Source organism: Prionailurus bengalensis, chromosome D4 (assembly GCF_016509475.1).
Source record: "Prionailurus bengalensis isolate Pbe53 chromosome D4, Fcat_Pben_1.1_paternal_pri, whole genome shotgun sequence".
NCBI lineage: Eukaryota > Metazoa > Chordata > Mammalia > Carnivora > Felidae > Prionailurus > Prionailurus bengalensis.
Genome location: NC_057359.1, coordinates 57931524 through 57953629, shown reverse-complemented (window position 1 = coordinate 57953629; position 22106 = coordinate 57931524). Strand labels below are relative to the sequence as shown.

General features: G+C 52.5%; 1 protein-coding gene across 2 annotated transcripts; it reads right to left on the bottom strand.

Annotated features, from left to right (window-relative positions):
* Positions 1-594: 594 nt before the first annotated feature.
* On the bottom strand, positions 595-20460 carry GLIPR2 (GLI pathogenesis related 2). 2 transcript variants are annotated; one of them, XM_043567236.1, is made up of 5 exons: positions 20327-20460; positions 10989-11097; positions 10536-10639; positions 8549-8626; positions 595-2148 (listed from the first exon to the last, which is right to left on the bottom strand). In XM_043567236.1, the coding sequence occupies exons 1-5, from the start codon at positions 20337-20339 to the stop codon at positions 1988-1990; spliced, it is 465 nt and encodes a 154-aa protein (XP_043423171.1). In that variant the 5' UTR covers positions 20340-20460; the 3' UTR covers positions 595-1987. The 2 variants fall into 2 exon arrangements, with proteins under 2 accessions (XP_043423171.1, XP_043423172.1); XM_043567237.1 differs by lacking the exons at positions 8549-8626; positions 10536-10639 and having other exon boundaries at positions 20327-20457.
* Between the last annotated feature and the right edge of the window lie 1646 nt (positions 20461-22106).

Below are 22106 nucleotides of genomic sequence, written 5' to 3'. Positions count from 1 at the left end.
CCGTGTCAGGCTCTGTGCTGACAGCTCAGAGCCTGGAACCTGCTTTGGATTCTGTATCTCCATCTCCTTCTGCCCCTCCTCCGTTCATGCTCTTTCTCTCTCTCTCTCTCTCAGATCTAAATGAACATTAAAAAAAAAAAATGACTTAAAAAAAAAAAAGATACACAGATCTGGCCTGGAGCTAGAAAGCTCACTCCACCTCTTTTGTACCTCTAACAACTGGCTTTCTCACGTCTATGTATTTTCAACTGGCAACTTGGCTTGCGTATAGTTTTGGCTTGCCATGGCTCTCATTCAAACCCATGGCATCTGAATTTTTTCGGTGCAACCGGCGAATTCTCTCCTCAGGTCTTAGCTAAATTCCTGGTCCATGGTCAGCCCAGGGATTGGCTGCCCTTGGATCACGTGTCCACTTCAGCCCAATCAGCTGTGTGAGGGTGGGTCACATGGATCAAAACAAGGCTGCCCAAGAGGCACCAAGTACAGGGGAGAGGTTGGAGATATTCAGAAGCTTGAGTTACCTGAGGCAGGAACCGACAGTTATGATTACCTTAGTCACCAGTTAAGAATCGGGCACGAATGACATGGAAGATATTACACCAAAGAAAAAGATTTTATTGTTGTCTTAGTCAACATCCCTGGGTGAAACGAAGGGCACAGCATGAGGCTGTGTTCACAGTGTAACACAGACCTTCAGGAAGCACGTTTCCTGACTGGCCTGCTCAGACATCTGTCTTTAAGCCGGCAGCCTTCCAACTCCCACCCTTGCTATCTTAGGACTCGGAGATGCCAGTTTCACGCCACTCAGCCTGGCATCTGGGTTGGTTCTTCCCACATGGACCATGTGAAATTGTTATTCAGGGGAACTTTGTGTAGTTTGAGGCAAAACACAGAAGCCAATTGGCGATGCTAACCCCCCACCCGGGATATCTCCCTGGAACGCTTGGGCCTGTCACACATTCCTGGAGGGGCCGCCAGCACAGCTGCAGCCACAGCCGCCAGGAACAGGCCTGGCTCCCGCCCTGTGTGTGAGGGGAGGGCAGAGGCTGGAGGGCTTCCTCTGGGGGCCCTGGTGAGTTCACACTCACCCCCACGCGCACTGACTTCATCTGTTGGATGCTTGGCTGCGAGCCCAGGCCTTGTGAGGGGCTTTCTCCCAGAACAGGCCCTGGGCCACCTGGCCGGGGTGGGGAGGGGGCAGCTCCGGGCCTGACCCAAGGCCTTAGAAACCAGAAGGCACATACTGAGCTCTTCAATGCCAGCGGATTTTAAGAAAAAAGGTGGGAGGGGGCAAGGGTGGTGGTAGTGGCGCTAGTTTGCTATTTAAAGGTAGAAAATGCAAGGAAGTAAAACGTTTCTCTCCATTTGTTCTTTGGCATTCCCATCAGAGAATTCCAGGAGGCACGCAGATGACATCATGTCTTACAACGGAGAAATCCCAACGATGCTGTGAAATGGAGTTGCTGCCTGCCCCATGTTTCCAATGGAAGCTGCTTTATGTTTATGTGTTTAAAGCTGTTTTATGTTACATTTACACGCGAGTTTAATATTCCTAAGTATCTACCAAAAGTCGATTGCAATGCAAGAAGATCACACAAAATGAACTTCACTTCTAAGCGTCGCAAACATTTGGAATAGAAAAAGACCAGGGATGGATATTATAAGAAATATACACAAAAAAGTTTGCTTAAAAAAAAAAACAAAAACCAACCAAACGTTTTAAAGTTGATTTTTTTTCCCCCTGAAGTCCAAATTATTGTGGTCTAGGTAACCATTAGGATAAAGGCTTCATTTGCTCCTTCCTTTGATAAGAATAAGTTCATGCATAACTGTATATCCAAGCGTGTGGTGCAAGAGACACTCACACATGCATCACACACACACCAAGCGCATACACCCACAGGGACAGACACACCGCTGAGTTTTTGTTGTTCTAGGAACTTCGTATCCACGCTCAGTCTGCCACCTTCCCATTACGTTTAATGAGTTACTTCTTTGGAGGCAGGACATTTTCTTCAAAGAAGCCCTGGTTGACGACATTCCCTGCCGGGAAGTATCGGGCCACCACGAAGGAAGACCCGTCGCTTGCAGATGCCTTCCCCACTCCCATCTTCTTCGTATTCTTCCACACCATGGCCGTGAAGTGTCCTATAGGGGCACAGGCAGGGGGAGAGGGAAACAGGTCAGTTAGCAGAATCTGGAGAAGGATGTTTCAAAGGATTCTTGAGCCCTGCACTGTCTTGTAAGGCATGGGAGGCTTCATCTTCACGCACACCAATCAGAGGAAGGAGACATAGAACGCTCCGCCTACCTGATTTTCTGAGGCGTCACGTCCTCTCAATCAGCCACACAGATCCTCCTCACCCCACCAATTCTCGATGCCCAAAGGTTTCATGGTCTCCCAGAGATCACGACAAAGCTGAGTGACTCCAACAGTTAGGATGACACCCTACCAGCACCTGACTCCACCCCTCCCCGAAGACTGTAGTCTTCAGGGTCACTGATGATCTGTCTCCATGTTCTTCTCCAAAGACCCCTTTTTGTCTCTATCTCACTTGACATCTTAGGAACATTTAATAGGGTCGACTCCTCCCCTTTTCGAAGCACTCCCCTCTTTTAGTTTCCACGACGCTGCCCTCTCCGGGCATCCCCATCTCACCGCCTCTTCTTCCTCCTCTTCCATCTCAGTTGTAAATGTTGGAGGGGCTTGCGCTTCCCAAGGCTCAGTCCTGGGCTCTCTGTTTTTTTCTTGCTGTACTCTTTAGGTAATTTCATCTTTCCCTGGCTCCCAAATGTATTTCTCCAGCCCAAATCTCTGTATTCCAGATACAACTACTTACTTGACATTTCCACTTGGATGACTCATAGGCAAACCTATCCAAACCTCATCCTTGATTTTGGTTCCCCGCCCTCCCCATTCCCCCACCGCCAGAGTTGCTCCTCTTCCTCCCTTCCATTTCCATTAATGGTCCCCTTATGCACACAACCCTAGGGGTTGGTCTATATCCCTCCTTCTCCCACATTTCTCCCTCAACAATGCATCATTCAATCTTGAAGATTTGAACTCCAAAATATATCTTAAGTCCATCTACTCCCCAAACTTTGGTCTCAACCACAAACTTTCTCACTTGGACCACTGGGATAGCCCTTGATTGGTTCCTTAGCATCTGCCTTTGCCTCCTCTAATTCACTTTCTACCAAAGTAGTCGGAGTAACTGTTTTTAGACATATGTTTACTTCCCTGCTTAAAAATCCTTCAACTGCTTCCAACTGCACCTAGAATAAAAGTGAGGAAAGTGAAGGCTTTGGCCTGATGGCCTCCTTTCCATTCCTTGAGCACATCACGTTATTTCCCACCATGGAGCCCTTACACACACTGGCCGTTGTGTGGACTGCTCTGATGATGACCAACATCATATTGTCCCTTAGGCCTCAGCCTGAATATCACTTGTGCAGGGAAGCCTTTCACAGTGACTCATTTCCTGAACACCTCCCTCCCGAGATCATCTTATCATACCTTGTTTTTCCCCTTCAGCATTCTTACCATTTGCAATGTTATGTGTTTTGGTTTCTTGCTAATCTGCTTGGCTCTTTGACTAGGCTAGGAGACTCACAGGGGCAAGAATGAAATTGTTTCAGTAAATTCAGTACCCTGGCACAGCCTGGCACATGAAAAGTACAAACTAAACCTTTGTTGAATGAATGAATGAATGAAATGAGTGAATGAATGAAAAGGCATATGGAAGAACCATCTTAGACTTGGGTTCTGCCCTCACTGAAGTGCAGGCTTTCTATTTTGAGCTCTTTGAGACCTTGACAGGTTAGAGCCTCCTTCAATTTCCTTTGCTCTGAGCCAAACAGCCCAGTTCCTTCTCAGGCTACTGTTGACCCTCCAGACACTTCTATGGTTTGCTAAGCTGCTCAGCATCTCAGGCTCCCTGCCCCTCACCCACTGCTTCTTTCGAGCTTTTAATATAGCTCAGCTTCCAACTCCTCTTCTGCTTTGGAGTCAAAGAGTTGCTATAGTGGCTTCTTTGCTCAATGACCATTAATACTTCTGTCTCCTAGGAGTAGAGGTTGGGAGTTTATCCCTCCCACCTTCACTGTTGAGGACTCACAGAGATCCTTTGACAAGTCAATATTTACTTCCATATAACAGAATGGCATTCATTTGCTAAAACAACACTGAAGAGACTATGTTTCCTCTTTGAGGGTGGGCACCTCACCTTTCGTATTGACCACAACATACCCAGTGTTTGGCACGGAGCTTGGCACAGGTAGATGCTCAATAAATAACTGATGAAGAATAGAAGAGACAGAGGGAAGGAGGAAAATTGTGATCAGAGGAGCTAAGTTTCCCACAAGGCAGCTAAGAAAGAAAGAGGGGAACCACTTTATGTCTATTAGGATGGATATTATTTTTTTTTTCTTAAAGAAGAGGAAAATAACAAATATTGTTGAGGATGTGTAGAGATTGGAACGCTTATGCATTGCTGATGGGCATGTAAGATGGTGCAGCCACTATGGAAGACAGTATGGTGACTCCTCAAAAAATTAACTATAGAATTATTATATGATTCATCAATTCCACTTCCAGGTATAAACCCATAAGAACTGAAAGCAGAGACTCAGACATTTGTACACCAATGTTCACAGAAGCATTATTTACAATAGCCAAAAGAGGGGAAAAAACCCAATATCCACCAAAGGATAAATGGTTAAACAAAATGCTGTATATATACATATAATAAAATACTATTCAGCCTCAAAAAGGAATGAAATTCTGGTACATCCTACCTTGAGGATGAACCTTGAGGACATCACGCTAAGTGAAATAAGCCAGACACAAAAGGGCAAATATTAATGACTCCAGTTATATTAGGTACCTAGAATAGTCAAACTCATAGACACAAAAGTAGAAGAGTGGTTGCCAGAGCTTAAGGGTGGGGAAATGGGAGGGAAGGATGGGAGTTATTGTTTAATGGGTTCAGAGTTTCAATTTGTGATGACTGAAAAGTTCTTGGCAATGGTTGCACAATATGTGAACGTACTTAATCTCACTGAACTGCATTCTTAAAAATGGTTAATTTTATGGTAAATATATTTTACCACAAAATGGAAGGAAGGAAGGAAGGAGAAAGAGAGAGAGAGAGAAAGAAAGAAAGAAAGAAAGAAAGAAAGAAAGAAAGAAAGAAAAGGGAAAGAGCAGTAGATATTCACACTCTTCCAACCCGACAGTTGATATCTTCCATTGTGTCTCATGTATGGTAAGGACTGAAAAAATGTTCATTGATTAAATTGTGTGTTTTGCCCTACGGTTGAACTCCATTTTTATAACTATTAAATTTAGGTATACTTTTTTGCTTTGTCTACATCCATAAAAGATTTGAGATTACTAAATTGTGAAAATAACCAAACATAAACACTGATGAGTAGAGTTGCCGTGATAAAAATCAAAGCAAGAACTAAAGGAAAGGAAACCCGAGGCTCAATTATGCATCTTTATCACATATCTTTAGACTTGTATTAACCAATGCCCAATAAACTCTGATTTTCACCTCAAAATAGAGGAGAAACACTTCTTGCCAATTCACCCTTGGTCCTTACACTTTTGAGTCACAGCTCCAGGCTTTCGGCAACTTTGCCAGATGTCACTGCTTCTAAAAGCTGCCTTGTTATTAAGGCTCAAGCCCTTTTTCACACCAGCCTTTTCTCTCAAGAGAACCACATGCTTTGGCTACTGACCATTCACTCTCTCTGCTGCCCAGACAAGGACGAACTGCCATTTATCCACCGGTTGCCAAGGAAGTGATTACAGACACAAGGTGCACATCAGCAGTTTGCATGCCTGTGGAAGCCTTTTCCAAACAGATGAGACTAAGTAATTTTTCCTCTGGCTGGGGAGGTCTCTGGTTACGGAGATAATTAAGTATGGGTATTCAGAGATGAGTTAAAGAACATGACTTCCTTAGCAACCATCAGATACACAGTGGTTTCTAACTAAATCAATTACAGTTTCTTCCCACCCCCCACAAAAGGGATCACATCCTCTTTTCTGCTATGGACCCAAGCTTGCTAGAATACACATTTGGAAAGCATATTAAATATGTTACAGTATATTCTTGCAAAGGAATAACGTAAAACAGTAAGAAAGAATGAAAAAGCTCTTTTTGTATTAATAGGGAACAATCTCTGGCAATCTGCTGCATGAAGAAAGAAAGCGCAAAACAGATCATATATCTGACACATAAAAAAAGGGAAAAAGAGAACATATTTACACAAACGCTGGTATAAAATCAGAACGACTCTCGAATGATACCCAAGAAACTCGTATCGCTGGTTGGAAGGGAAAGTTCTGGAGACCAGGGATGGAAGGAAGATTTTTTTACCTTATACAGTTTGCAAGTTTCATGTCATGTAAAAGTATTATTTACTCAGAATAAACAAACCAACCGACTCATTAAAACAGAAAATAACAAAGGAATTGCAACAAACCATTTCTTTCCACACAACACATAGCACAGAACTGTGTCCTTTGTCACAAGATGCTGACCCAAGGTGGGTGGGGATAGATTACAGGATATTTCAAAGGCCCTTCCCCTACATCATGGACTCAGGCCAGGAAATCCCTGTAAACAGCAGCTCTGGGGAGGCTGAGGCACGGGGAATGGGCCCGAGGATCTTGAAGGGTCTTGCAGGCTCTGACTATAACACCGTCCAAAGCTGTGCTTCTGTCTTAGGATCAGGCTGTCTCCCCCAGGCATTGCCCACCGGCACCTGGGACAGCATAGGGGCTAGTTGCTCTGAGGTTTTCCTCTTTCGGGCTGGGAGATGTGGGCCAATAGGTTGGACAGGCGGTCAGTGATCAAGGAAAGTTGAGTCCCATTCCCAGCTCTGACCCTTGTGAGATTCCCACCTTGAAGCAGGGGCCATGGAAAAAGCATCAGACTGAGGATAGGAGATATAAAAGAAGACTCTTCCTCTTTATGGCCTCAGTTTCGTCCTCTGCAAAATGGGTAGAATAAAGCCCCGCCTACGAATGGTGTTGTGAGGCTCACGTGGCTGTGGCTGTGGAGGCACTTTATAATTGTCAAGTGCCACGCACATGAGCAACGCTAATAACTCGCTCTGACACATGTCTGATTGCTCGCGAGTCTTGCTCACGGGGTAAGCAAATCCAGACGCTCTGAAATAAAATGTCTTCTGGACGCCGAACTTTACGAAAAGAAGACAGGTCTGCACATACATCCTTAAACACCGGTAGGAAGCTGTTCCTGTTCCCTTCCTCACCCCTTCAACTGAACTGCCATCCAACAGTCATTTCTTACTTAGGGCCCTGACAGCGGCCTCCTTGTCCCCAGCCCGGGGAGCTGAGAGGAGAAATGCCTCAGCAGATGCTTCCACCTCTGCCCCACAGTCCTGCCTACGCTGTCGAAAGAACCCCTGCCCAAAAGGGTGAGCAGCAAACCACAGGAAACAGTGACTGGCTCCGACAGCGTGTCACTTCCTGCTTCGGAAGAATGCTCCAGGGGGTGAGAGGCCACAGTGGCCCCACCCATGGGTGGGATGGGGGAGGGGAGAGGGAAGGGGGTGGGCAGAGAACCCCCTTTTCAGTTTCCCTGGTGCCTTTCGGTCAGAGGAACTCACAGCCCCTTCTGACACATCCTGGGCCGCAAGTCGATCTGAGTCGGTTCTGAGGAAAGAGGGTGTCAGGTGAGGGAAGCCTGCTGAGGGGCAGGAGGGAGCCCAGAGCCCAGAGCAGCTGGTGGGGCTGTAGTAAGCTGAATGTTTACCGCTCACTCTGGAGGCCTCGCAGAAAAGCCGATGCCGGTCCCACAGCTGGCCCTTCCCCGCATCTAAACACCAGCTCTCAGAATGTCCCCTAAAGGCCACCACCTGGCCCCTCACCCTCCGGGACGGGGGAAGCACAGGGAGTCAACCCAAGTTCACACAACTGACAGTGCTGGAGCCTAGAGCAGATCTAGGCTCTCTGCTCACCTGAACCCCAAACTGGAGAGAGAAGATGAAGGGGGAGCCTGGGAGGCTGTAGGTGTGGGAAGCACTTGGGAAGGGTGTTGGGGGAGGGGGTGAGTGGGGAGGGAGTTAAGACCAGGAGGAGAGAGTGAGCAGTTTGGCCCTTTTCCTGAAGAGAGAGAGGGCTTTCGAATATTCTGGCTGTGGGCCCAGGCTGGATCGGAGGGGAGCAAGACTGGCGGTAGGATGATGGGCCATAGCGCCACTCCCGGGAGGAAGCACTGAGCAGCGGTTAAAATCCACAGCCTCCTGTGACACACGCACTCTAGTCATCCGGAGAACTTGGAGCTGGTGGGGAGGGAATCCGTGGCTCGGGTGTTCTCAGATAGAGGGGGATGTGTGTGTGTTGGGAGAAGGGATGGCGAAAGAGAGTTTTGCCCTTTGGGCAAAGTCATACAGGAGAAATACGGAAGAGGTAAAATAGGAGGGAAATGGCCGCTTTTCAGAGCGTTAGTTCCTTTCCAAAGTGCAACCCTGCCCAGGACCAGGCCACTGGTGTGATCCCATCACTCACCAGTCCCAGAAGTGAAGCCGGGCTGCTGGAAGTTGTAGTTCTTGATTTCACTGTACCATCTATCAGCCACCTCCTTTCCTGCAGGGAAAAGACACTGCTTAAAACTCAGCAGCGGAATCGGGGCACCTGGGTGGCTCTCTCTGCCCCTCCAGAGCGCGTGCTCTCTCTCTCTCTCTCTCTCTCAAGATAAATAAACTTAAAAAAAAAAAAAAAAACCCAACACCTCAGCAGGAAAATCATCTCACTCACTACTCCTTCCATCTTCTCCCATTAACCCCAAACCACCCACCCCACAGTTAGATGTCTGATAAAGCACCAGGGAGCCGAGATAGGGACTCCTGCCCAGGAGTGTATCTAGGCTGAAGAGAGAGCTTTGTTGGAGACTGGGAAGAGCCCTGGCCTGGGGTTGGAGGACTGCCTCTGTGTCCCTGCCCTACCACCAACTTGCTATGTAATCCTAGGCATAGGATTCCTCTCTCTTGGCCTCCGTACAAGGGCTGACTGCAACGTACTCTAAGGGCTTCTAATGATGCTCTGAGTTTTCGGGAGACTCTGCCCTCATCCCACCCAAAGTCTGTCTCCTGAAATATCCACAGGAAGAAAGGCAGTTGGGCTGGTGGGCCGGGGTCTCCACTTCAGGCAGAAGGGTCCTCACCTAGAGCATCGGCTGGCCCCTGCCGGGCAGGTGCTGGTAGGAGAAAACCCCCAGCATCTCTCTGGGAGCCGTTGGTGTCGGGACCACAGCCGGGAGCCTCGGATCCCACAGCAGTTAGTCCCACCCTGAACTGTGATTTGTGCGTGAATCACCTGGGGCACTTGTTAAAGTTCTGACTTCAGGAGGTCGAGGGTAAAGGCTCTGAGTCTGCATTTCTTGGCCGGTGGACCACACTTTGAGTAGCAAGACCTTACACAACAGAGGCTACACACTGGCCTCACCCGGGGAGCACTGAAACGTTGCTGAGGCCTGGGGCCTGCCACAGCCTGTATCAGTGTCTCCGGAGGAACCGGGTGTTGGGATTTTTTTAAAGCTGCAGAAGATCCAGGGCGGGGATAAAGACAGCCTAACGAAACAGAGATGGGGAAGCTGGGGCCAGAGAGGGTAGTGACTCACTCAAGGCTCCACGGGGAGCCAGCGCAAGGCTGGAACCAATCACATCTGTTCCCACCCCTTCGGTGAGACTTCTCTCCCAGGCCCACCAAAGCCAGCGGCCTGAGCCTGGAAAGGAGGCCAAAGGCGCCCACCTTCCTGGGGAGCATGCGCACACCTCTCCCGGAGGCCCGCTGCTCTGGGGAAACCGGGAGGCCCACAGGGCCTCCCCCCTCCCCCCCCAGGGAACTCCCAGGAATGTCAGGCCCCAGAGGGCACAGTAGCTCTCTCCAGCATTTTCCTAAAAAGCCGGACAGCCCTGTCCAAGCCAGGAAGCTCAAGAATGTTTGGTCAGTGTGGGGGGATCATCATTCCAGGCTGTGACCTTGGATGGAGGAATTGTCTTTCTCATTTTTTTTTTTTTTCTAACATGGAAAAAGCTCAATTGCATTTTTCTGTGATAAAAGTTAATACACCAACACTTAAAAGAAAGAAAAATGTGAAGAAAGTACAATTCTTCTGTAGCTGGGGATACTGGGGCGCCCCCAGGGTCATGCTGAAACCCTGCACAAAAAGGGCACAGAAATGGATTTGTCTCCCCCGCCCCCATTCCTCAGCTGGGAGCTCTTCCGAAGGGGAGGGCTGGGCAGTCTGACTCATCTCTGTGTCCCTGGCACCCAGCACAGGCCTGGCCCTGAGCCGGCCATCGGAGAGTTTGTGGTGACCAGCCCCTGGGAACAGAGGCGGAGGGTTCTGGGGCGCCTCTCTCTGGGCCGGTGGCACCAAGGCCACACGGAGGAGGGTGCTGGGGCCAGGAGGGGCCAGAATACTGGATGTCCCAGGCCCAGCTCAGGCGGGGAGGGGGGGAGTTGGCGGGGGGCAGCTGAGAAAGTGACCTACCTGTCTGATCGTAGGAGGCCCATGCCAGGTTCTCTCCGCACTGGCCGCGACTGGACTCCGGGCTGTGCTTGAGGATCCTCGTGCTGGCCAGGGCCTCCGAATACCTGCCAGAGTCCATGTACTTCCTCAGAGCGGGTGCAGCCCAGGGAACCCCAGAGTATGAGCCCTAAACTGGTGTGGCTGAGCTTCCTTCCCTGCCCCAGGCTAGTTGCACAAATCAGGAGCATCGTGCCAGCATCTCTTCTGAGCCCCCCAACAGTCTCATTTCACAGAGAAGCAAACTGAGGCTCGGAGGGAAAGGACCTGCCTAGGTTAAGTGGCTCAAGGATTATTCAAGCCTGGCTGCCTCTGCCCCCCAGTCCTATGTCCGTCCAGCTACCCCAGGGCCCCGCCACGACTGCAGCCACAGCACCACGAAAGGTCAGAGTCACCCGGGGCTCTGGGGACACTCACTGCTGGGCCTCCCGGTTGAGCTTCTTGCAGAGCTTCAGTGGGGGGACGCCGTGCTGCTGCCGGTACTCGTTGTGGGCCTTCAGGACCTCATTATTAAACTGCTTGGAAGCTGCAATAATTTCAAAATGGAGAATGTCTCAGTGCAGAGAAAAGACCCACCAAAAGCAGGATGGCAGGCTTCAGAGTGACGCCCAGCTCAACCCTCGGGCTACAGGGACCGGCCGCTGCTGCCCTTGGGCACCGGGGCCAACCGAGCAACCACGATGCCCTGCTTCATACCCCTGATGTCACCTTCCACATCTCCGCGCGTCTGCACCTCACGGGTCACCTAGGGCCTTATGGACCACCTTAGGGATTTGGGTCTTTATCGGGGCAATGGGAAGCGACTGAATGGGCGCAGGGGGCTGGGCTCCTGAGATCTGTGTTTCTGAGAGATTCTGCTGGCCGCTGGGTGGAGGATGGGCCGCAGGTGCACAGAAGACGCAGGGGGGTGTGGGCGGGACAGTGAGCAACGAAACCGGAACCGCTGGGAAAAAAATGTGCGGAGACTGGATATCTCAGACTGGACCCACAGGATGTGGTGGGGACCGGGAAGAACAGGCCTGGCTGTGGTGAGGGTGACAGGGACAGGTGAAGAAGAGGAGCAGGGGGGACAGCACCGGGGAGGTGGGGTGAGGGACAGAGTGGAAAAGAATGTGGTGGTGTTGGGGAGCAGGGTGGGGTCAGCTGGACCCAGGGGTGCACTGAAGGGAGAGGTAGAGCCTGGGCCCAACTGGGTCATGACCTCAGAAAGGACGAGGTGAAGGAGGCTGGAGTCGGGGAGAGAAGAAGTGGGTGAAGGCAGAGTCAACAGTAGACAGAAGTCACAGCAGTGTGGATCTGAGATGGAACCCCATCCATCCCACACCTTCCATCCGTCTCCCCGCCACTCGCCCATCCATCTTCTGATTCATAATCTATTCAGCAGCAGCAGCAGCAGCCATCCACCCACCCATCATCCACGCATCTGTCTGTCTGCTCTCTGAGCGCCTTCTCTACTCCACGTCCTGGATTATGTGTGAGAGGTCCAGAGACACATGTCCTGCCCTCAGTGAGCTCGCAAACAGAAGGGAGACAGCTTTGTACACAGACACTAGCAAAGAGTATGAGAGGGCTAAGGTGAAGGTGAGCAGAGGGCAAGGGGAACTTGGAGAAAAGCAACCTAACGTGGGCCGGGGGATGGGGAAGGTGGCCCCTTGGATTGAGGCCCCAAGGATGCCCGCACAGGAGCCAGTCAGGCTGACTGCGAAGTCACTGAGCACCAGTCTTAGGCATCTGGGAGTGCCCCTCTGTGAAATGGGGTGAGTTGGGTGGGTTACGAGTAAGAGCCCTGGCGGGGAGGGCGGGGTGACACTGAGCTAGTCCCATCTGGGGGGACCCTTCCCTGAGGCTTGGCTGTGGGCAGCAAAGGAATAAAGTGGAGGATTGAAAGAAGCGCCACTCCTGTCCCTGCCCCCAGCTCATTCACCAGGCTGCCTGTCCTCTCCTCTGCTCTTTTCTTCGCCCCAGAGGCTGAGATGACCCAACAGGGAATCTTCCTCCCCTCCCTCAGCCAGATTCCCCATGTCCCCTGGGGCTTCAGATCAAATCCCACTGGGTCTCTGAGGAGAAGCAGAAGGAAGGCTTGCCCTCAGGGAGCTCTAGGCTAAATGCGGCCCTGAGAGGTGAGGCAATGCCAGTGGTGGCTAGCTGCCCGAGGGGGTTCCAATGACCCGAAGAGCTAGGACCCTGGGGGCCCAGCACTGCCTTTCGGTCTGGTCACAGCAAGGCACCGGCAGGGGGAGGGCAGGGGGAGGCGGGGCTGAATGGCAGGATTTGGGAGGCAAACACGGGGGGGGGGGGGGGGGGGGGGGGGGGGGGGGGGGGGCGGGGGCACAGACACGGGGACACTGAACAAAGGGGTGATGGGAGCTGGGCACAAGGCAGAGGCGGAGCTGCGATCTGAACTCTTCAGGTCTTTGTGGCCAAGAAAGGGGCCAACGCCTCGTTGGTATGAAAGGTAAAGATTTCAGGTTTATGGGAGGGAGGAAGAAAAGGGAAGGAAGGTACTGTTTGGAGATCTGTTGTAAGACAACGTGAGTATACTTAACACTACTGAAGAGTATACTCCAAAATGGTTAACATGGTAAATGTTATGTCATGTGTGGTTTTTTTTTTTTTTTACCACAATAATAAAAAAGATTTGGGGTTTAGCATGTTAATGTGGTATCTGGGATAACGGAGTCACAGAGGTTCTTAAAGAATCTCTCGGGTGGAAGCCATAGCAACTCAAGGGGACCAGAAGGGGTTCCTGTTGGTGACGTGCAAAGGAGTCAGCAGGGCGACTCGGCAGCCAGTAACCCACCAGCTCCCGGGCAGCACACTGCTTGTCCTGCACGAGCCAGTGTCCAGCTGGTGTGCTTCGCGCAGCCTGGCCCCGGCCTTGTCTGCAGGTGGCGACCATCTGTAGTGTGTCCGTCCAGAAGTGGTGACAAGGTGGAGATGGGGCCGGAAATGGGGGTCTTATGAAGAATGGGTACAATGCTGAGTATGTTCATCCTGCAGATCAGACTTTGGAAGACACAGTGGAGGCTTCCGATGGATTCTGGGATCCACAGGGCAAAGTCGGGGTCAATGGGTAGAAAAGGCAGGATGATAGAGTTCAGCTCAGCCTAAGAAAGATCTTTCTCTCAATCAAAGCTTTCTAAAAACTGACAACCTCACAGGGTAATGAGCTCTCCGGCACTGGGGGAATACAAGCAAAGTGATTTCTCTCAAAAGGATTCAGGCACTGGAGGCCAGTCAGATGACTTTCGAGTCCCTTCAAATCCTGAGATCTCATACGGTCCCATCAGGGTGGGGTGAGAGGAGACAACTGAATGACCCACCTCAGACTTCCAAGGAGTTCTGAGCTTCTCTGAGGAGAGGGAGTGATCAAGATAAGTGTATGTGTACGTGCAGGGGCAGGTGTGGGTGCACGCGGTCAAGGTGGCAGAGGATCCCTATCTGAGGGGCAGGCTTGGCGAGGCCCACACTAATGTCCCTTCCAGCTCCTATGTCCTGGGGAGGCCACAGTGGGACACCACAGGAGGTGCACGGGATTGAGTGGCATGGGCGATGCGGACCATCAATGAATGGGGAAGGCTTCCGGGAGGAGGTAGTGAGGAGGTGGAGAGGCACAGAGAAAGCCAGGGCCACCGGGAATCTGGTGTATCCGGGAATCTGGTGTATCCGGGGCTATGGGGAGGAAGGGGAGACATGGGAGGAGTGGGTAGCTTAGATGAAGCTCGTTTGTTTACAAGCAGCCCTGAGTGCCGGGCTCAGGTTGCAGGGGACCCAGTAGTGCTGGAGGTCCTGCAGTCTTTTTGGCAGAGAGGGACATATAAGGCTGCTAGAAACTAGGTCACTGCACTCCCAGAATGTGGGAAGTAAAAAGAAACAAAAGTGAAAGTTCCTGTGCCCAATCTAAGCTTGGTGCCCAGAAGCCAGAGCTAGTCACTGTCTCCAGCAGGGCCAGTTTCCCGGGCCAGGGTTTATAGAAAGGGGTCGGGAAGACTTTTTGGTAGGGGAACCTTCTCTCCCCACCCCTGGCTGGAAGGCATGGGGGCCCCAAGGCCACATCTCCCACTGGCCCCAGAGTCCCTCCCACCTCGGGGGCCAGTCCCCGCCCAGGTGGCTCTACAGAGCAGGGCCTCCGGGAGGCAAGATACCACTTGTGACCACACCCAGCAAAAGGCACACCTCGCTCTGTAGGAAAACCCAAGAACACATCTGCACATAAAGATTAAAAGTCAAAGAAAATCTCCCCATCCCCACATCAGGCAGGGAGAGCCCTCACAGCCACCCCACAATGGGGGAGGGCAGTGATTATGTCCTTATTTTGTAGGAGGGTAAACCGAGGCTCAGAGAGGTCATACAGGCTCAGGGTGCCAGCCCAGAATGAAGAAGGTGTCCTTTCTTCTGCTTGCTGACCAACTATTTCTAGGTGCCAGGCCGGTGCACGATCTTATTTACTTATCACCCTTATCACCACCTTTTGTGGGAGCCCCTGGTTTTATTTGTGTGTTTGCTTGTTTGTTTTGATGAGGAAACTGAGGCTACTTCCACAAGGGAAGTAACCTGCCCACGTTCTCACAACTGGTCCAGGGGTAGTAGGCCCACGAAGGGGGAAACCCTGTCCTTAACCCCACACCACGCCCGAGGGCCACGACACAGAGGACAGCGCATAGAAGAGACAGCAGGGTTTCCAGATCCAGGAGGAGGATCAGGTCCAGGGAGGCTGAGTCTTTAGATGCCGAGGAGGAGGAAGTATGAGGAGAAAAGAACTTTCTCAAGAGCCTCCTCCATGCCAAGCCATTTATGAACGACCTGCCTGAGGGGCCCCAGATGAAAATCAGGGGCTTCAGGAGTAGAAGCTCCAGGGGGCAGGTGTGAGGCTTGAATTCAGAGCTTCTGGAAGGTGGAAGGAGCTGCCTGGGCATGGCTCTCTGGGGCTGAAAGAGGGTGGCAGGACTGGGCTGTCTCTGCTAGGGTAGAGGACACTGAACTGGGATGGGGGCTCTTGAAGGTCTGTACTTGGGGCCCAAGCTTCTAACTGCCAGATAGACTCAGGTCATGCCCCTCCCCCTCTCCCTGCCCTTGGGCTGGGACAGGCTCCTCCCTCAGCGTTGAATGTCCTCTGAGGCCTCCCAGGGCCTGACTCATTTCTCTGCCCTCTCCAGAATCCCCACCGAAGAGGCCCATCAGGGGTCAGGGCAAGAATTGTGAACGAGCCCCTTCTGTCCCCTTGGCAAGAGGCTGGAAAGCGACCTAGTCCCGCGTTTGGGGCAAAGCTGGTTGTACTAGTTTATCAGGAAGAAAAATTATAAGTTGATCCAAAAAAAAAAAAAAAACCCACCAAAAAACAAAACAAAAAAAAGAATGAGTTCCAGATGGGTAGCTCTTGCTCTTTCAGTCTGGCTTCCAGGAAATTCAAGAGGCAAATCCCAGCTTTTACTCACTGTAGGTTCTAGGACAAGTTGCTTAATCACTCTGTGCCCCATTTCTCCCATATATAAAGTGGGGATCACAGTTTCTACCTCACAGGGTTGTTGTGAAAATTCAATGAATTGGTCTATGTAAATGCCTTAGAACAGTTCTGGGACATAATGAACAGTTACTAAATGTCAACTATAATTATCATCATCACTATGGGGCAGAGATCCTTTGGCCTCTGGCCTTCGGAGAAACTGCCCTGTCAAAGCCCTTCCTAGATCAAAACAAATTTTTTTAAGTTTATTTATTTTTTTTTTATTAGTTATCTCTACACCCAACAGGGGTCTTGAACTCATGACTCACAGATCAAGAGTGTGCTGGCTCCTTCGACACTGCCAGCCAGGGGTCCCGCCCCTCCCAGATTCTAGAGAAAGCGGGGCTGCTGGTATTTAAATTGGTCTTTGATGACTTCTTTCGGTACCTCTGGGCTCAGACATTTGCTGAATGAACCAGTACACAAACAAATAAATGAAAGTCCCACACTAGCACAGAGAAGGCACTAGGATGGGAGCCTTCTCATCGCAGACGAGGAAACCATAGAACAGGAACGGCTGAACATGTGGACTGCCCAAAGTCACACAGTAAGTCCACAATAAAGCCAAATGTAAGAATGTCCCTCCCTTCGCCCTCTTCCCTCCCTCAAATCTCACACACTTTCCACTTCATATACGTCTTCCTCTCCCTAATGACAAAAATGATGGTCATTGAAGAGTTGCTCAATTGCTTACTGGAACAAGGATGTCCCGGAGCATTGGGCCCCGGCTGCCCCTTTGAGGGAGGACAATACTCCTTGAAGGACTGAAGGAGCCAGGGCCGGGAGAGTGCTTGCTCTGCCTACAAAGCGGCTGTCCCCGTTCCAGCCCCGCTTGTGGCCCCTTGGGCCTGCCACAGGCACTGGGCAAGTCCCTGCCTCTCTGGGCCCTGGTTCCCCATCCGTGTGAAGGAAGGATGACATCTGTGGTTTTCAAAATATCTTCAAAGCAGGAAACCCTTTCTTTGAACTACTCCCCCCCCACCTTTTTTTTTTTTTTTTCAATAAAATCAACTGATGGCAATGACACAGCTGGGAGTGACCCAGCCCACACAGCCTCCCCTAGTAGAGGTGTGACAGCTCCACTTGGTAGAAAGTTCCTGGGCTAGTCGGTCCCCAAAGGCCCTCTGCTCTGACTTCCCTGGGTGCTGGGAGATGTGGGCGGAGGGACACTAAGGTACTTAGCAATAACTGCAGGGTGTGTAGAGTTCCCTGTGGGGCTGGCATCTCGGGTGAGAAGCATCTGGGGAGCAGGTAGAAAAGTGGTCAGTGTGTCTGAGGGGCAAGCACACAGCTGGGAAGTCAGAAACTTGGGTTCAAATCCCAGTCTGTCCACTTACTGGTCAAGGTGTGAACTTGGACAAGGTGAGTCAACCTCTGTAAATCTGTAAAATTGATAATAACTGCCTTGTAGCGCTGTTACAGACGTGGGTAATGAAATACCTAGTTTCAAGTGTGGCACGTCGTAGGAGCTTAATAATTGGTAATCACGATTATTAGGGGCTAGAGGCTTCTACAGAGCCCAAGGTCATTGCTTTTCTCTGCCTCCATAACACGTGCAGCAAACTGAAGGCCAGCAGGGAGACCAGGGCGAGGAGCAGGTCCTGGGAAACTCTAAGTGCTGGGCTGAGTGTCTTCTGGAATTTAAGCTGTGACGGTTGTTTGATACTTTCTCGGCAATGCCCACAACCCCAGGCAGCTCTGGAATATATCTAAGGTTAAATATTAAAAAGAGATTGGCCCCTAGGCAGTGATGAGGAAACTGAGGCCCAGAAGAGGCAGGGGCTGGCTCTTTACCCCGGTCTTTTTGGAACCACGTAAAGCCCCTGTGTGGATAGGTATCTGTGAGTGCTATCGGAAGGCAGGCACAGGTAACCTCAGGCTGGTGGCCTGGAACCTCAAGGCTGGCCCTGTGCTGAAGGCCTGTGGGGCCCAGAAAAGCCACTTTCTCTTGAAGACCCTTAGGGGGGCCAGACACTACCTGGGGGCTCATGGTCTTTGGGACAGCCAAATAAAATGCATGTGGCTATGAGGGAGATACGCCTGGACCAGCATTCTGGAAGGTCCCTGGGTACGTGGTAGGACCAGCTCTTACCTGCCTTCTGCACTGCCCTCCTCCTCTGAACTGGCCTGACTGTGCATCTCTAGTCCCACAGGTGTCACTGCCATCCCGCACCCAGACTCACAAGGCTGGCCCTTCTTCACATTCACAGTAAGTTGGTCACCAAGTCCACTTTTGGCTACTGTCTCAAAAACCCTTCTCCTCCTCCTCTGCAGTCCTAGATGCCTCCATCTCTCTCTCCTGAGTAACTGCAGCAACTCCCCCTGACCCCCATCTCTACCCTCCCCGTCTGGTCCACCCTGGCACAACTCTGGTCTTGCCGTGTTTAGATCAATGTCTTTCAATGGCACCCTAGGGCCCATGGGTAAAGTCCAAATCCCCAAGACTCTCCAGGAGGCTGCAAAGGTCCCCTCCGCACAGATTTCCCCCTCCCTTGAGCTCCTACCGCTCTCCACCGGCACCTGCCCTGCGGCTTGAATCACTTCCCACCTATCACTGGAGCCTATCCACCCTCCTCCTCAATTAGCTTTGTGATTCATTTCATGATCCAAATGAATACTCCTGAGGACAGAGGCCATGCCCTCCACAGCAGGTGGGTCTGCGGCTTAAAGAAGCCAGAAAACAACTGATAAAAATGTAACGTTAGAGAATTTGCGGATTTTCTCCTAAGGTACAGAGAAAGGAGTTGATTTTCAAAATGCTTTTTCACATCTGCCGCAGTCTTGCCCCATCATCACCTATCATCCTGTTCTTTTACTACATGACAACTCCCTATGTCACCTTTCCATACTGGAGATCATAGGGGCCACCCTCACTGTACAGATGGGGAAACTGAAGCACAGAGAAGGAAAGAGCCTTGTTCAAGATCACACAGCAAGCGATTAGCAGAGCCAGGGCTGAAGGCCAGACCCGTCAGGGCAGGGCAGGAACAACGCCAGGGAAGGCCACTTACTCCCCGCATGGGTACCTCGTGAGTCTGGATCTTGAGAAGAGATTCAAGAAGGGACCCAGCCTCACCCACCTGAGGATGACAACCCCAGCTTCCCATTAAGCAGGACTCCTGAACTCTGCTGGACAGCTGTTCACTGAGAGCCTCCTGTGAGGCAGGAACTATGCTGGGACAGACATGGCCCCTGGCCACCAGCAGTGAGGAATCTGTGGGAAACAGGTCCATGGCTGGGGTAGTGCCCCAAGCTGACTGCTGGGAGGGCTGCAACAAAGAAGACCCAGAGTGGGGCCGTCAATCTGGGGGAATGGGGAAATCAGGGAGGGGGTCCCAGCCCCGAGTTGAGCCTAGTAAGATGGGGAGGATTTGCCACCTCGGCGAAGTGGGAGAGGCAAGGTGGTGGCGGCGAGCACTGGAAAAGGAACCCCGGGGAGGGAGCAGCGTGCCAGCCTCCTAACAGCTGAGTGTAGGGGAGTTAACGGGTGACGACCAACTCTCAGGGGGTTCCAAGCCCCGCGGAAGAGTGTGTACTCTCTCACCTGTGGACAGTGGGATGGAAAGTGTTAGGGAGCGACAGGACAGATCTGCATTTTAGAAAGTTCACCCCGACAGCCACAGTGATGAGGATGCGCAGCCACAGGTCAGACGTAAGGGGGAAGCGCGAGTGTATATGCCCGAGTGGAGCCAGACAGAGCCTGGCACAGAGCCTGGCACCGAGGGGGCGCTCAGGGGAGGAGGGACAACGACAGAAGAAAAGGATGCTCAGAGCTGTCCTGAGGGTTGGTTGGGGCGAGCTGTTTTGCAGCCAGAGATGCTGTCATAGTTTGGAGGCTTTTGCCGATTCTAACTCTGCTCCAGAAACAAAGCAAAGCCACGCCTTGGCCGGACGCTGAGCGCTAATCCCCAGCGCCTGGAAGCCCTCCCTGACGCAATCTCTGGCTCGCAGACAGGGGGACCCTCCCTCGGTCTCGCCTTCCCTCCCTCTCTCGCGGTGGCCCGAAGGCCACCCCGGCTTCCTGGCTGCCCCGGAAACTGCCGGCGCCGAGCCCGCGGGCGCTTCGCCCCGCACGCCGCCCCATCCCGCAGCCGGGGGTCTCGCGGCGCAGCCGGAGCCCCGGTCCCGCGTGGCCGCGGCGGTCCCGCTCCCCGGGGAACCAGCCCTCCGCGGGGGACGGTGAAGGCGGGGATCCCCGAGCCGAGGCTCGCGAGCCGTCCCCGCAGCCCGCCCGGCGGGCCCGCGGGCTCACCTGACTTGCCCATGGCCCGCTCGGCGCGCTCCCCGGCTCCAGCTGCCGCTGCGCTGCGCTGCGCTCTCTCGCCCTCCCCGCGCCGCTGGAGAGCCTCGGAGGTGGCCCGGCGGCCGCAGCCCCTCCCCCGGCGCCGCCCGGCCCCCGCCTTATAAGGCAGCGACAGCTGCAGGCGGAGGAGCCCGGGGCCACCCCGCCGGCTGCCCGGAGGAGGAGGCTCCGCGGGTCCCCCACTCCGCGAGCCTCCCCGCCCGGCTTCAGAGAACTCTTGTAGCCAAGGGACCCCAGCGGCTGTCCAGGGCTCTCCAGGTGCGGCCTGGGAGCCCGGGACCTCCCGGATCTCTCAGCCCCGAGCTGCCCCTCTCGGGACGCGGAACGGGGGTAGGGCAACCGCTAAGGCGCTTTGAGGACCGTGGTGCTCACTGTCGCGCGTCACCAGGGGTTCGGGGCTCTCCCCACCTCGGCCTGGCCCCCAGAGACACTTCAGGCTCCGGGTGCGCCGCCTTCCCCTCCCCAGCGACACTGGGCTTCCCAGGACATGGCCTCTGGTGCGAGTCCGAGTTGGAGTTCCGGCACGCACCCCGTAACGCCCTGCGTCGACCCTCCCGGGGAGGCTGCCGCTGCCCTGCTCTGACCGGTGGGCCTGTCCCTCATTCCTATCAAACCAAGCCGAATCCCCCAGCCCTGAAGTCTGGCTCCAGACTTGTCTCTTCAAATCCTTAACTTCATCCCATGCTCCAGTCAAACTAAACTTTATATTCCCCAAACATGTAGGAGACTTCTTACCTCCTTGTTTTTGCTGGTGCTGGCTCATCTCTGCCCATTCAAGTCCTACTCATCCCTCAGGGCCTTTGGGTCCTTGTAACCTCCTTTCTTGACCTTGGGGGCAGTGGTCAGTACACACCTGGCACTGGGGAGACAGGGTCTCAGTCGCGGCCCCACCCCTGTGTGAGTAGAGGACTTGCATGACGACACAGCCTGAGTCACCTGTGTGACTCCCCAGAGTAACTCCTAATTAAAGGAAGCTAAATTTAAGTAGGACCTTTCAATAAATGGGCACTGGAGTGAACTGATTTGCTGATTTGCAATACCAAGGGCTTCAAATGTCCAGTAGGGCAAGGGTCCTCTCTACTCCCTCCCCCTGTGTCAGGCTTTCAAACAGTGGTGGAGGGTTAGAAAGAGTGGCCCACCCTGACTCAAAGGGACTTTTGGTACTAGGCGGAAATCCAACCTTTTATGTCCAATGCCCTGTCCCATGTTGCCTACGTCCCCCTTGAAATGACCAAATGAACCCAGTAGGAAGAATTCCATATCACCTCTAGAATCTGGAGAAAAGCCTCTCCATCGTAACCAAAAGTTCAAGGCCAGGAGTGGAGATAGCTGAGCACAGTGGAGCCACTCACTGCCTGTTGAGGGGGACCACCAAGTTTCACTCCCATTTCCTTGTATGGAGATGAGGGTGGTCTTGGGGTGGGGGTGGGGCGGAGGACAAAATCCCAACTTAGCGGCGTCTTTGGAGTCTGTGTGGGGTGGGACGTTGTGGACTCTAGAGCCGGCCTTAGCAGCAGGCACGTGGAAGGGCAAGTGTGCCGAGTGGGGTCAGGGCAGTGCCAAAGTTGCCCCCTTCCAAGGGCTGGAGGGGGAGCCACTGTCCAGCTGGTTCCAGTGGGTACTTAGGCAACAGAGACAGAGCAATGGCCACAAAGGTCAGACACAAGAAATGTTTGACCCAAGCTAGGACTTCTTTTCTGTCTTATGTCCTATTTAAGAACTCCTTACC